This window comes from Pan troglodytes, chromosome 20, assembly GCF_028858775.2.
Source record: "Pan troglodytes isolate AG18354 chromosome 20, NHGRI_mPanTro3-v2.0_pri, whole genome shotgun sequence".
Classification (NCBI taxonomy): Eukaryota; Metazoa; Chordata; class Mammalia; order Primates; family Hominidae; genus Pan; species Pan troglodytes.
In genome coordinates this window covers 4,493,514-4,508,408 of record NC_072418.2, presented here as the reverse complement: position 1 = coordinate 4,508,408, position 14,895 = coordinate 4,493,514, and the positions used below count along the sequence as shown (strand labels likewise).

At 61.6% G+C, this 14,895-nt stretch overlaps 1 protein-coding gene across 9 annotated transcripts in view; it reads right to left on the bottom strand.

The window, feature by feature from the left end:
- The window catches only part of DOT1L (DOT1 like histone lysine methyltransferase), a 69,586-nt gene that overhangs the window by 29,089 nt on the left and 25,602 nt on the right, over positions 1-14,895 (bottom strand). For 4 of the 9 annotated variants that reach the window (XM_063800991.1, XM_054673491.2, XM_063800999.1 and 1 more), the window contains exons 4-9: positions 14,563-14,626; positions 13,123-13,351; positions 10,562-10,656; positions 9,767-9,829; positions 4,332-4,387; positions 1,055-1,134 (exon numbers count right to left, since the gene is read on the bottom strand). In XM_063800991.1, the coding sequence (XP_063657061.1) occupies positions 1,055-1,134; positions 4,332-4,387; positions 9,767-9,829; positions 10,562-10,656; positions 13,123-13,351; positions 14,563-14,626 (587 nt within the window). The remainder of the gene's footprint in view (positions 1-1,054; positions 1,135-4,331; positions 4,388-9,766; positions 9,830-10,561; positions 10,657-13,122; positions 13,352-14,562; positions 14,627-14,895) is intronic. The other 5 variants (XM_063800993.1, XM_063800998.1, XM_063800997.1 and 2 more) reach the window with 4 other exon arrangements.

Sequence of the window (14,895 nt, the reverse complement as noted above, 5' to 3'; positions counted from 1 at the left end):
TGGTGGAGAGCCTAGGAAGGCAGGCAGCACAATCCCCTCAAGGAAGACCCCAAACCTGCCCTATGTCCTGCTGGAGGGCTGGCGGGGGTTGGGAGACAATGGCAGGCTCAGTCTCCATGTTTAGGGAATGGGCAGTCCACAGAGTGTGGTCTGGGTCCCACCCTCGACTGCAGGACTGGAATCGATGTCATGGGCTGAGTTCTCCGCTCCTGAAACTACGCCAGGGCTTGGGGTTCAGAAAACAGCGTGAAGGGCCCTGCATGGGCCTGGTGACCTTTCTCCGGAGGGAGAAAACAAAACAGCTGAGAGCCCCACTCCTGCTCAGTATGGACACCAAGTTCTATGTGCTTAGGTCAAGAATAAAGGGGACTCTTGCCCCTGAGTGGTCAGCTGGCCATAAGCAAGCTGTAGGCTCAACTCAAGAAGATTCCAGGGCTGGGCACAATGGCTCACGCCTGTAATCTCAAAACTTTGTGGGGGCCAAGGCGGGCAGATCACCTGACATCGGGAGTTCGAGACCAGCCTGGCCAACATGGTGAAATCCTGTCTCTACTAAAAGTACAAAAATTAGCCAGGCATGGTGGCATGTGCCTGTAATCCCAGCTACTTGGGAGGCTGAGGCAGAATTGCTTGAACCTGGGAGGCAGAGGTTGCGGTAAGCTGAGATCGCGCCACTGCACTACAGCCTGGGGGACACAGTGAGACTGCGTCTCAAAAAATAAATAAAATAAAATAAAAACAAAAATTAGCTGAGCATGGTGGCACAGACCCGTAGTCCCAGCTACTCAGGAGACTGACGCAGAAGAATCGCTTGAACCCGGGAGGCGGAGGTTGCAGTGAGCAGAGATTGTGCCACTACACTCCAGCCTGGGTGACAGAGCAAAACTGTCTCAATAAAAAAAGAAAAAAAAGCATAAAGGAAGACCACCTGGCTCCAAGGGGACTGAAGACCCCAAGTCTGAGCTGCCTTCTGCAGGACACCCTGCGGGGACCTCCTGGCCACCCTTCCTCAATCATGTCACACCAGCACAGACCAGCGAGGAGGGCGCCTTACCTTCCTTCATGTTTGCAAACCGCTCCTTCAGCTGGTGATCCACCTCAGGACCAAAGGCAAAATTATTCACAAATATAACACTGCAAAACAATACTCCAGTTCAGTGCCATGAAGGCTCGTCTCACGGGCACAGCCACCCGGCGCAGCCAACAACCGCTGCTGTCGGTGCTAGGCCCTGCCCACACCCGCCCGCCACCTCCAGGGCTGAGCCCACGCAGCCGAGCACACGCCGTGGGTTTCAGGTGCAGGGAAAAGGCAACAGCGGCCTCTTCTGAGTGGGGCCAAAAACAGAGGGGGCGGGATTCGTGACCAAGTCTCTTATTGTGAATCTTGGAGTCCAGTGACCTGGGAATGTTCACGAGCAGCCCACACAAGGTGGGAAGAGCAGCCGTGAAGGACCCACAGGCCAAGGGAAGAAGGCGGGTGGCCAAAAACAGAGGCCCAGCACGGGGCTGGACTGCAACAGGGGGCGCCAAGCAGAGGCTCCCGCTCAACTGCTGCAGAGACCGCAGACAACGGGCCCCAGGTGAGGCGCCCTTGGCAGCGTTTCAGACACTCTGGCAAGGACAGAGGAACCAGAGGCTCCCCTGCAGGCCCAGCACTGCTTTCCCAGGCCAGCCATCCTCAAACGAGGGTCCTGGGGCTGCCCATGTTCCCCACTCAGGACCGCACTTAGGGAGGCTAGACGTGAGGTCGGCTGAGCTCAGGTGGCCAAGGTGGCTGAGCGGTGTGAGCCAGAAAGACCTGGGTAACTGGGTGTTCAGGGAAGGAAGCTCCGTGATGCACACCTCCAAAGCCACCACCATCGTGAGTCAGACCCAGGAAAGGGAAAACAGGCTGAGGCCAGAGAGAGTGCAAGATCCCACAACCAGTGGGCAGCCTGTGGGAGGAGTCCCTCCTGGTCAAGACCTGCACGCTGTGCCCAGAGCCAGAGCAGGCTGAGCCTAAGGGCTGGGGCTTCCTGACAAGGCAGCAAGGCTGGCAGGTCCTGGAGAGGAACTGTGAGAGCCTGGGCCGAGCCCAGATGTCAACGGGACGCCAGAAATCTCTCGGCTTCTTAAGAGTTTGTTACAAGACAGTAATCACGGCCTGACCGCTGCGGGTCCCCCTGCGCTCCCACCACCACCCCATGGGATGGGGACACCACAGGATCAGCACGATTCCCTCCAGATGGCAGAACACCCGCCAGCAGGCACAGCGCCCCAACCCAAATGGAAGTTCACACAGGAGAGCGAACCTAGGAACCTTTTGGGAAAAGAAACCCCCATTTTCTACTTGTTCCCCAAACCCTGCCCATGGGGGACACTCAACCACAAGCCACGAGCACACCCGAGGAAGAAGAGCACAGGGAAGACAGCAGGAGTGAGGGTGCGGGGAGGACGAGGGGCATGGGGAGGATGAGGAATGCAGGGAGAAGGAGGAATGAGGGGAAGATGAGGAATGAGGGAGGAGGAGGAATGAGGGAGAAGGAGGAATGAGTGGAAGATGAGGAATGAGGGAGGAGGAGGGGTGAGGGAGGAGGAGGGGTGAGGGAGGAGGAGGGGTGAGGGAGGAGGAGGGGTGAGGGAGGAGGAGGGGTGAGGGAGGAGGAGGGGTGAGGGAGGAGGAGGGGTGAGGGAGGAGGAGGGGTGAGGGAGGAGGAGGGGTGAGGGAGGAGGAGGGGTGAGGGAGGAGGAGGGGTGAGGGAGGAGGAGGGGTGAGGGAGGAGTGAGGGAGGAGGAGGAGTGAGGGAGGAGGAGGAGTGAGGGAGGAGGAGGAGTGAGGGAGGAGGAGGAGTGAGGGAGGAGGAGGAGTGAGGGAGGAGGAGGAGTGAGGGAGGAGGAGGAGTGAGGGAGGAGGAGGAGTGAGGGAGGAGGAGGAGTGAGGGAGGAGGAGGAGTGAGGGAGGAGGAGGAGTGAGGGAGGAGGAGGAGTGAGGGAGGAGGAGGAGTGAGGGAGGAGGAGGAGTGTGGGAGGAGGAGGGGTGTGGGAGGAGGAGGGGTGAGGGAGGAGGAGGGGTGAGGGAGGAGGAGGGGTGAGGGAGGAGGAGGGGTGAGGGAGGCGGAGGGGTGAGGGAGGAGGAGGGGTGAGGGAGGAGGAGGGGTGAGGGAGGAGGAGGGGTGAGGGAGGAGGAGGAATGTGGGAGGAGGAGGGGTGAGGGAGGAGGAGGGGTGAGGGAGGAGGAGGAGTGAGGGAGGAGGAGGAGTGAGGGAGGAGGAGGGGTGAGGGAGGAGGAGGGGTGAGGGAGGAGGAGGAGTGAGGGAGGAGGAGGAGTGAGGGAGGAGGAGGAGTGAGGGAGGAGGAGGAGTGAGGGAGGAGGAGGAGTGAGGGAGGAGGAGGAGTGAGGGAGGAGGAGGGGTGAGGGAGGAGGAGTGAGGGAAGAGGAGGAGTGAGGGAGGAGGAGGAGTGAGGGAGGAGGAGGAGTGAGGGAGGAGGAGGAGTGAGGGAGGAGGAGGAGTGAGGGAGGAGGAGGAGTGAGGGAGGAGGAGGAGTGAGGGAGGAGGAATGAGGGAGGATGAGGGGTGTGGGGAGGACGAGGGGCACAGGGAGGACAAAGAGTGCTGGGAGGATGAGGGGAGCAGGGAGGATGGCAGGACTGGGGGAGCAGGGCCCAGCCGGCTGCTGACCCCACCTCCCCGGCTGCCCTCACAAGCGCCTTGGGCCTCCAGGGTCCCTGGCACACGCTGGAGTGCTGTGGCCACACCCAGGCTGGGCAGTGGAAAGCACGGGGGCCCAGCCCAACCATACAGAGCCCATGGCCACCAGGACAAACAGGTGGCGGTGGGGACGGACCTGGACAGTGCCCTGAGCTCCCAGGCCTGGGTGCAAGGTGGCGCGGAGGGGCAAGCCCAGGCAGTGCAGAGGTGGCTTTTGGGACCAGGAGGGGCCGCTCCCTCGAGCAGCCCTCATTGCGTTGTGTGGGTGCAGCCACTCCAGAAGGGATGGATGGAGACAGGAAGACCCCCAGACCAAGCCTGAGCGGGGAGGAGGCCCAGGAACCCAGGCGAGAGGGGCCCACAGTGTCCCAAAGTCAAGGGGACAGGCAGCAGGAACGGGCTCACTGCCAGCAGGGTCTGCAGGGCCGACAGGAGCTCTGCTGGGCATGTCTGCTCTGCGCGCCCGCACAGGGAGACCCAGCGTGAGGGAAAGGCGCCCTTCCTGTCCCCACCGGCCTCTTTCCTGCCACAGCCAGCACAGGAGCGAGGGGCCGCTCCCGGTCCCCGGTCCCCGGTCCCATGGCCACCGCCCGCCTGTGAGCACACACCCCACGTGCCCTGCATGCCCCACGCTGGCCATACCTCGTGTTGGCGATTCGCTCCCTCCACTCTTCTGAGAGGAAATCGCCTCTCTCCAACTGAAAGAGAAAACAGGTGTGAGCGCGGACCCCCGGCCTCCCTGGCACCCCCAGCCCGCCCAGCCCCTGTGAAGAAAGAATGGAATGAACACAGCTCCGCTTGCAGTGAAGGAGCAGGAGGAGGCCCAGGCCCCACCGGCTGCAGCCCTGGGAGCTGCAGGCAGAAGGGTCCGTGAGAGGGATGCGCAGAGAACGGGCAGGACCTCCTGAGAAGCCGGGACAGGTCCTCGTGCTCCAGCATCCGCTTGGGGAGGCCAGGCCCAGCCAAGGGGACTGTGGTCACACCAACACACACCTGCAAGCCACGCTGCAGTCTCCTAGAAATGTAAGCTCAAAATCAGGGGCTGCAGCCACTCTCAGGACCAGAGGCGGCCAGCAGGGGCGCCCTGAGGCAGGGCCTGCAGCCCCCACCATGCTGGGCTCCAGGCAGGGCCTGAGGGAGGCCACGGGGCGCTGGGGGGCACCCTCCGTGGCAGGCAGCGACACTCGGCCAGGCTGAGAAAGCCTAGCGCCGAGCTCTGTCCCTCCCTCACCAACCACAAGAAACACGCACACAGGGAAGCTGAGCCGCCAGTCCCTGGGGGCGTCTGCCCTGAGCACCGCTGACGGCCTGCTAACAGCAGCGCTGTCCCCACAGCCCCACGCCACACTCACAGCAAGGCCAGCTGCAGCCCGACGCCAGTCCACCTCCAGACCTCAAGACCTGGCACTGTCCAGGAGAAAACACCTCTTATTAACCTAGCTGTCCAACACGGTAGCATCTGGACAACCAAGACACCGCCTTTCAAATCCTTCAAAAACACTACCACCTCCATTCCCAGGAGAAATAAAAACATGTCCACACAAAAGCCCGGACACAAATGCCTCCAAAAGCCAACACAACTCATCACAGCCAAAAGGTGGAAGCAGCCAAGTGTCCATCAGCAGATGAAAGATCAACACAGCACAGCGAGGCCGTGCACACATGGAAGCAGGACCCCAATGAGAACAGGAGCCAGGCTCCAACCCAGGCCACAGCGCGGATGCACCTTGAGGACGCCACGCTCAGTGAGAGACGCCAGACACAGAAGGCCACGCAGTGTCTGATCCTGTTTCTGTGAAATGTCCAGGACAGGCCCATCCAGAGACAGGAAGGGGATTCATGCTGGGGGCTGGACTAGTTGGGGGTGAGGGCACCTGGGTCACAGCAGAAGCCCACACCAGCACCCCAAGAGCCGAGGGAGGACCAGCAACACTCCTTTTCACACAACAGCCACAGGCCTGGTGCCCCACCCAGTGTCTCTCAGGATGGGGAGGGAGTCCCTGAGCAGAGAGGGTAACACAAGCAAGCCGCTGCCCCAAGCAACAGGGTGGCCCACCCACTCAGTCCCAGAGAGACAGGGACACCCCCCCAGGCCCGGAGGACAGGGCCACTCATCCACCCAGACGCAGATCCAGAGGGCAGGGCCACCCGCCCCGGCCACGAGCAGCTGCACATCCTCCACTCTCCAAGGCCGGGGGAAGCCCCCAGGAGGGGAGGAGACGGGATGGGAGGTGCGCAGGCGAGCCATCCTGAGCCTCTGCAGGTGCTGGGCCACCCCCCACACCCGTCTCCTCCCTCTCCACACCTGACAGACCCTCTGAACATCCCTCATTCCCCGTGGACAAGCCACCCAGGAAATGACTCAAATCCCAAGTCCTGAGCAGCACTAAGCAGATCCGGGCTCGCATCACAGACCTGGGGCTGGGAACCCTCCCTGGGGTCCCCCACGCTCCATGACAGGATGGGCTCTGGGGCCGAAGCTGTTCCTGCAAACACCGTGGTTTATACGCAACCCTGCTTCCCTCTGGAGTATGAAATGCCGGCCCCATAGGAAGCGGGGGTCTGGGTCTCTAGGAGCCTCCCTGGTGACATTGCTCAGGCGGGAGGACTTGGAGCCTCCCAAGTGGAGCACGGGCAAAGCCACAGAGAGTTGCTCCGAGGGTTTCCTCCAATATCAGATGCAAGTTTCCATCAGAAAGGGCAGGGAACAGTCAGGTGGAAGCCTCTCTGACCCACCTTCCGCAGCAGGGTTGGCTGTAAACAGGACGGATGCTAGAGGCAGAGGCTGGTACCGACACCTGCCTTCCCCACCACCAGGTTCTTTCTGACACGCGTTGCCAAAGCCACGAAGAATGCCACGCTTTTCCCCAAATCATGCTCCCAGACACATCTCAGGAGCCACTGGCCTGACCGTGAGCACCTAAACCTGCACGGAATCCAGACCACGAACGCAGCTCCATGCCAGGAGCACCTGTGCCACACTAGACACCACGCTGCTCAGCCGTGTCATGGACCCAGGCCCCAGGAGGCAAGGTGCTGACCCCGATGCTGACAAGATGAGGCAGAAGGGGGAGCAGTGCTGCGGCAGCCCCACCACCCGACAGCACCCCTCTCCTGAGCAAGGCTCAGCCCAGCCAGACCGCGTGGAGGAAGGCACCATGGCGCCCTCCTGGCCATCGCTGGGAACCATGGCGAGCGCTTCCATCCTCTGTGCTGGGATCTGTGTGGCTCTCCTGCCACAGCCAGGAACCCATGTGGGAACTTCCGGCCAGAGTGCAAGTGGACCCAGAACCCAGGACACCACACAGCTTCCACTGTGGGCACAGCATTTGGGAACAATCACCATGAGAAAGGGAAGGAGAGCCGGGCCCACAGCCCTGGATGCGCAAGTCCTGGTCAAAGACAGCAGAACAGAAGCCGAGGGAGCGCCACCCAGAGACCAAACCAGACAGGCGTGGCCGCAAGGAAGCATCGCAGGCCACGGCTCCCACCACGGCAGAAAACCCCTCAGCGGCCCATCAGCCAGCAGAATCCCGCCTTGGATAAACAGAATCGCACGCCGACCAAGGCGGACGCATTCAACACTGGAAACCCATCACAGCAACGGGGTGAGGAATGGAAACCACAGCACCGCGCTGACACTAGAAGCAGCAACGAAAAAGCGCGCGCTGCACACTCAGGACCACGGGCTTATCCTCCACCCGAGGGAGAGCATCCACACAAGCCCGCCGCTAACACCGTGCTCCACGGCCAGGGGCTCAGCTGCCCGCCAAGAGCAGGGCAGGGAAGGGTACCCGTCTTGCCCTCACGACTCACATCACATGGGAAATGCCAGCGCCGGCCAGCACAAGGGGACGGGAAAGGGAGAGGAAAGGGACATGGACTGCTAAGGAAAAGGCAAAGCTCCGTGTTTGCAGGCGACACAACTGTCAACGTAGGAAACCCCAAGGAGGCCCGGCGCGGTGGCTCATGCCTGTCATCCCAGCACTTTGGGAGGCAGAGGCAGGCGGATCACGAGGTCAGGAATTTGAGACCCGCCTGACCAACATGGTGAAACTCCATCCCTACTAAAAATACAAAAATTAGCCGGGCGTGGTGGCACGCACCTTTAATTCCAGCTACTCAGGAGGCAAAGGCAGGAGAATCACTTGAACCCAGGGGGCGGAGGCTACAGTGAGCCAAGATCGCGCCACTGCCCTCCAGCCTGGGCGATAGAACAAGGCTTTCTTTCACACACACACACAAAAAATGTGTCCGAACTCCTGGGCTCAAGTGATCCTCCAAAAGGTTCATCTGCCAGACCACCACAGCCAGGACACCCAAGACAGAACCAGTTGGCAAGGGCTCCTGACCCCGGTCAGGGCCACCAGGGATCGGGGCCCTGCACCCTGACACTGGCCTTCACTTGTGCTGTGGGACAGTGCGGAGGGGTCTGAGCTGGGGACAGGGGCGCATGCTAGGCAGGACGCACGCCCACTCGTGGCAATGACAGGAATGTTGAGGCCTCACAGCGATCCGAGGAAGGCCCTGGCTGACAGGCCCACAGAGGGCACCTCAGCAGGGAGCTCCAGGCAGACGGGCGGGCACACAGCCCCGGCCACGCCTCCACGCACCCTGCTGAGGAGACAGTGAGGGGTGGGCACCACCTGGGAGGGGACTGGAACTGTATGCCACCTGTGTCCCTCATGCATCCCTCTGAACTGTGAGAGTCGAATGACAACAGGACCCCTGAACACTTTGTTTCTGTTGCTTCTGCAAACTTGCGGATTCCACCCAGGAACTGGGTCGTCGCAGGCACCTGGGATCACGAGTTGGCCTTGCCATGTTCCATCCGGAGCCGCTCTGCTGGGCAGCTTGGCAACCCCTGTGCCATCGTCCTCCCAGGGTGGTGACCTGGTGCCCGCCCCACCCAGCACTCCTTCTGCCTTATAAGGGAAGCTTCTCAGGACTCAAGGGGCTGCGGGCTCTGGGGCTCGAGGGGCTGCGGGCTCTGTACTCCAGGGGCTCCAGGTCTAGAACAGGAAGCATCCACCTTCCTGCAGTCCCCAGACCCCAAGCCACCCTCCAATCCACATCACGGGAGCAGCTGCACCAGCACCAAGCCCACACCCCATAAGGGCGGGGAGGTCTGGGACGTCGCTGGGAGACAGAGCCGATGGGCCCGGGGCGCCGTCAGCCTCCACCACAGGTGAGCGCCTGAGCAGCTGGGACTGTGAGGAGGAGCACACAGGTCAAGGAAGGACCCAGCTCTGCAGGCCTCTGTGTGGAAAGGACCAGGGCGGAGCCTGGTGTCTAAGGACTCAGCATGGGGTGGGAAGGAGTTCCCAGGAGGATGCAGGAGTGGTGGCTACTCCTGGAAGCTATGGCCCATTAATCACCCAACCTGGGTCAGGAAAACTGTCCTTCCTGCTCCCTAAACAGCATCCCCTTCCCACCCCCACACCCATCCCACTGCCACTCAGCCACTGAAAGGGGAGCACACACCCCACAGGGAGGGCCACACGCGACGCCATCCACAGGGTCCATGGGAGGAGCACCTCAGACCACATCACCACAGGGCAGAGGGACAGCCACACGCGGCGCCATCCACAGGGTCCATGGGAGGAGCACCTCAGACCGCATCACAACAGGGCGGGAGAGAACACTGCCCACCCCGAGGTTGCTGGCTTGTCATGAAGAACACGGCACTGAGGACCAGGAACCCGTCCAAACAAGGCTGTCCCCAGTGAGGGATGACACCCCAAGGATGCCGCAGCCGGCCCAGAACCCAGCCCGTCCCACAGGCCTCCGCTCCATGGAGCCCCAAGCCCATTCCCTGCACCACCTCTGTGCACCGCATGCTGCCGAGGGACAGAAGCCATGTCAGAGAGGACGAGAGGGACGGCACCAACAGAGGCGCCTGCTGCCGGCTCAGACGCCACGCCCAGGCAGCCCTACGAGAACCAGAGGGGACTCCAGGGGGCACACCATGTGCCAACAGCCATGTGCCAACATCGGCAAGAAAGGAGGAGCTGAGAGGAGGGTGGGAGCGGGGGTGGGGCCGGCGATGGGAGCCGGGGCAGAGCGATGGCACTCACTGTGTATTCTGCATGCTTTTTTCCATACCATTTCATCCACTTCCTGAACTCGCGGTCCATGGTCTGGAAGGAAAGAAACCAAACGCCCGTTACAAACTCTCAGGGCAAGCCAGGCGCGGTGGCTCACGCCTGTAATCCCGGCACTTTGGGAGGCTGAGGAGGGCGGATCATGAGGTCAGGAGATTGCGACCATCCTGGCTAACACGGTGAAACCCCGTCTCTACTAAAAATACAAAAAAATTAGCTGGGTGTGTTGGCAGGCGCCTGTAGTCCCAGCTACTCGGGAGGCTGAGGCAGGAGAATGGTGTGAACCCAGGTGGCGGAGCTTGCAGTGAGCCGAGATCGAGTCACTGCACTCCAGCCTGGGCGACTGAGCGAGACTCTGTCTCAAAAACAAAACAAAACAAAAAAAAAACAACAACAAACTCTCAGAGCAACAGGGCCTCAATGCGCCTGCATGGGCAGGCCACCCAAAACACCCCGCTTCTCGGAGGGCTGTGCCACGAGGTAGAGCTGAGCACCTCTCGCCTCACTAGTGGCACGTGCCATGAAACAGGCTCGGAGACGCCCCTGCAGCGCTTGGACAGGCCTGGAGGGCCGGCCTGTAATGGGCTGTGAGGGCGATCGGGCACCCTATTCACAGGCACATGCTGCAGGCAACCAAGACGTCTCGGGCCTGGAAAGAACGCCACCCAGACTCGGAAGTCCCACAGCAGTGGGGTGCAGGCACCCAGGGCGTCACTTTCTCTGATGGTCCCCTGCCTCCAACACACCCTGGCCCTCAGATCCGCTCACCTCCGCATACTTGGCCGGGATGTCTGCTTTCTCGACGCCATAGTGATGTTTGCAGTTGGTGGCAGCAGCAACCTGGAGCACGACCTGACCCACACCTATGATCAGAGAGATCCATCAGATACCACACAGCGCTCAGATGCCACCCGGGAGGCCATGCCAGGCTCGGAGACAGAGGCCACAAGAATGCGGCCATGAAGACCCACAGGGGAGGCCACAGTCTCCACACATATCCGATGCTCCGAGGTCACTCAGGATCCTTCCCAGAGACCAGGCCCCCGGCAGAGCCCCCACGAGGGGACGGTCATCACAACGCGTCATCCATGGACATCACTTGGTGGCCCCCGAAACCAGAATCCATTTTGAGTCTCAGGGCCCTATGTGATGTTCACTGTTCAGACAGACAGGGCTGCCCAAGACTTTGCAGGTCTGGAAAGGCTGCCGTCCACCTCAAATTATCCCCACGTCACCAGCACACAGACACACAGCAACCTGGCTGATAAAATCTTATGGCACCCCAGGAAGGCTCATGAGCAGGATCTGACTGAGGCTCAATGTAGGGTGGGAGAGGCAGTGAGGAGTCCCCTGCAGCCAGGACAGTCTCCCGGCCGCTGCGGTTTCACAGCATCAGCACACAACCCAGCAACACCCAGCTCTAAGGGAGAAGGAGGGAACAGGGGCTGCAGATACGCCAGCGTCAGGAGGGTGGAGGCAGCGGCGCACACCGGGGGTGTCAAGCCGCCTCTCCTCCCCTGCTAGGCAGCTCTGTGCTCCAGGGAACGGGCATGAACTATGGAGCGACCACAATGGGCACAGACCGCCGCCACCACACCAGTGGGAAGAGAAGCACACAGGGACGGGGGGCCAGGGCCCGGCCAGCAAGTGCTAGGCCGTCATCATCTAAAACATATAAGCCTTTTTAATTTTTTGTTTTTGAGACAGGGTCTGATTCTGTCACCCAGGCTGGACTGCAGTGGTGTGATCCTGGCTCACTGCAGCCTCAACCTCTTGGGCTCAAGCAATCCTCCCACCTCAGCCTTCCAAAGCACTGGGATTACAGGCAGGAGCCAAAGAGCCCGGCCAGATATGCACCCCCCCCCCTTTTTTTTTTTTTTTGAGACGGAGTCTCACTCTGTCACCCAGGCCGGAGTGCAGTGATGCGATCTCGTCTCACCACAACCTCCGCCTCCAAAGTTCAAGCAATTCTCCTGCCTCAGCCTCCCAAGTAGCTGGGATTACAGGCACGCACCACCACACCCAACTGATTTTTGTACTTTTAGTAGAGGGAAGGTTTCACCATGTTGGCCAGGCTGGTCTCGAACTCCTGACCTCAGGAGCTCAGATCCGCCTGCTTTGGCCTCCCAAAGTGCTGGGATTACAGGCGTGAGCCACCACGTCCAGACAATACACACTCTTTTTATTGCATTTTTTAAATTTGAAAATAAATTTAAATAAATAAACAGAGGTGGGATCTTGCTATGCTGACCAGCCTGGTCTTGAACTCCTAGCCTCAAGTGACCCTCCCATCTCAGCCTTCCAAGTGCTAAGATGACAGGCGTGAGCTGCCACACCCAGTCTGTGCAAAGTCCTCTTGGTCCCTGCCCCTGGGGCCCCGTCCCCACGTCAAAGCCAGGACTGTGGAAAGGGGGCAGGTGTGGGGCTCGCGTGCCTGCAGGCACAAGGTTCACATGTCCATCGAGGTCCAAGGAGCCCAGGGACAGCCTAGACACTGTGGAGAAGGGGCCTTCACTGTCTGACCCTTGGGTGGCCCCGTCAGCCCTGCAGCCTGGATGGGGTGGTCCTATCAGGAATTCGTCAGGCTACTGAGGCTGTTCGTGTGCGGACCGATCATCTGTGCTTCAGCCAGGCCACGCTGGTGCTGAAGACACACCTAGGGCCTCGTTTCAAGGAGCCCTGCCCGTGGTTGAGAGGAGACAACACCTCACAAGCAGAGTCTGAGTGCAGGCAGAGGCTGAAAGAATGCCAGCAGGTGGGAGCCCCAACCTGGGAGGGGCAGGGCATGGCCCAGACGCAGGGGTACCGAGGGAGACTGGGGATGCAGGGAGGGCGCGAGGGCCTCCGGGAGCCCAGGGACCTGGGGTTTTCCTCCGCGTGGGACCTTTCCAGCCGCTGTGGAGGGAGCAGGTGTGCCCAGGGAAGGACCGCGGCGGGCTGCAGCCGTGGGTGGGGGCCGGGCTGGGGCCCAGGCTAGCGAGTGGCAGCTTCTGGGAGTGAGCGGCAGAGGGTGCACGGGTCTAGCTCCCCAGCTGGTGGGAAGCAGGACGAAAGCAGAGTCTCCGGGCACCTGGGAGGATGGGCCTGGTCTGGGAGCCAGGGCCTGGTCTAGGAGCCACTGGGTTCCTGCGATTTCTCCCTGGGTGGAGCCCGGTCAGGGCTGGGGAAAGGAACGGCCCCACAGCGGGACAGAGGCGCTGGGAGAAGGAAGCACTGTCCACGCCAACGTCGCAAGTCCCTGATAAACTCTTCTCCAAGCAGGCATGGGGCAGGCACAGAGCGTGTGGCCTGGAAGTGCACAGGAGCCGGGCATGGCGGGCGACACTCACCGCTCCCCAAGTCCACAAACAGGTCGTCGTCGGTCATCTTGATCTCGTCAATCATCTGGGCCACCAGGTCGAAGGAGGTCTCCCCGTACACCTCGGGGGAGAAGGGCTCGTAGTTGTTGAGCTTCTCGGGGTCGGTCACCGAGTGGTTGTAGACCTGCTGCAGGATATGGCGCAGGAGTCCAGTGGACGGCCGCGTGTTCAGCTTCATGGGCTGCGTGGTGCCCTTCCACTGCGGACGGAGGGTGGCCCGGCCATGTCACATAAACCTCACGGCCCAGCCCCTCCACCACCAAGACCCGGGACCTTTCCCAGCGGAAGCAGGGAGTCGGCTGCATGGCCTCTTGTCCCCCTGCAGGGTGGCTGCCGGGCTCCCAGGTCAGTTTCCAACCCAGCCCCATTTCCTACAAGCAGTAAAGCAGCATCCCCAGGGACAGGCCCCATCTCAGAGGGGTCCCAGGAGGCTCCTCCTCCTGCCACGGGCCTCTCTCCCCACTGGCAAGACCACCAAAACCACACAGGCCACCAAGACCACCACCCCTCCTCTGGGCCGAGGCAGCAGGGTGGGGCGCTGACACCAAGGGACCCCCGTCAGGTGCCACGAGCCCCGTGAAAGCCCTGAGCCTACCACACCTCATCTGACTCGACTACGTGGGACCCCGCCTTCCTCCCCACCACCTGCAGCAGGCTGAGGTGGTCCCCTCTCGCCCAGGCCAGCTCAGCTCTCAGGGGCCCACAGAGCTGCATGCATGAGGTTGAGGGGAAGCCAGAGCCAGGTGGCAGGCTGATGGGGCAGCCCAGCCCAGCCCCACTCAGGAGGGCCAAGTGAGCCCATGCCGCCCCCACCAGGGCTCCCTCCACAGCAAGACCTTCAAGAAAGAGCTCCCCTACCCCCATGCACCAGGGGCCCCCGGTGCTTTCTAGAACATGGGAAGCAGCACATTCCCCTCCCTGCTACACCCCAGCTCACTGTGTGCCCCGTCCTCTGTGAGGAAAGCCTCACGAGACACAGCAGGACCGGGGTGCCCAAGGATGCAGCCCAGGCCGGCAGCCAGCCTGATGAAGGCAGGCGGTGTGGGGGAGGTCCAAGGGGGAAGGCCGGCATTCACACAGCCCAGGGAGGACAGGGACCCCGCCTCTGCTGGGACCTGCGGACACCAACTCAGGGTTGCAGAGGCGTGTGCAGACACCACAACCCTCAGGGCCCTGCCTCAGCACACAAACCATGGACGGCTCTGCGTTGGCACACGGCCACAGCACACAGCCCAGCCCCGGCAGCCCCCACACCACTCACCCACAGCCCATCGTCCCCCCACGCTGCACATTCCAATCCCCAGGGGCTCTAAGGGGAGCTCTGTGCCCCGAGGCAGTGACATAAGGGGTCTGGAGGGGTCCGGGAGCCTGGCACTACTAACCCCCTCTGGGCAGGGGCAAGCCACCTACCAGCTGGTGGATGCTGTCAATGGCACGGTTGTACTTGTCGCAGAGCCTCTGCATGCTCTCGAAGCTGAAAAAGGCAAGGGAAGGCCCTGGTCACGCGGGCAGGAGCCAGCCGCATGCATGGGAGGGGACAGCACGTGGATAAGGCAGGCTCCAAGGTGTGGTCCCTGCCTGGACAGCCACCAGCCAGCTGGCCAAGACCCTTCTGGCAGAAGCCTCGCTTTCCGCCCTGATGCAGGAGATTTCAGGTTTGACACACAAGCGAGGTGGCCAGCCGAGAGTCCGGTGCAGGGAAGCACTGAGCCCTGAGGCAGTCTGGACCTGCCCAGGCTCCCG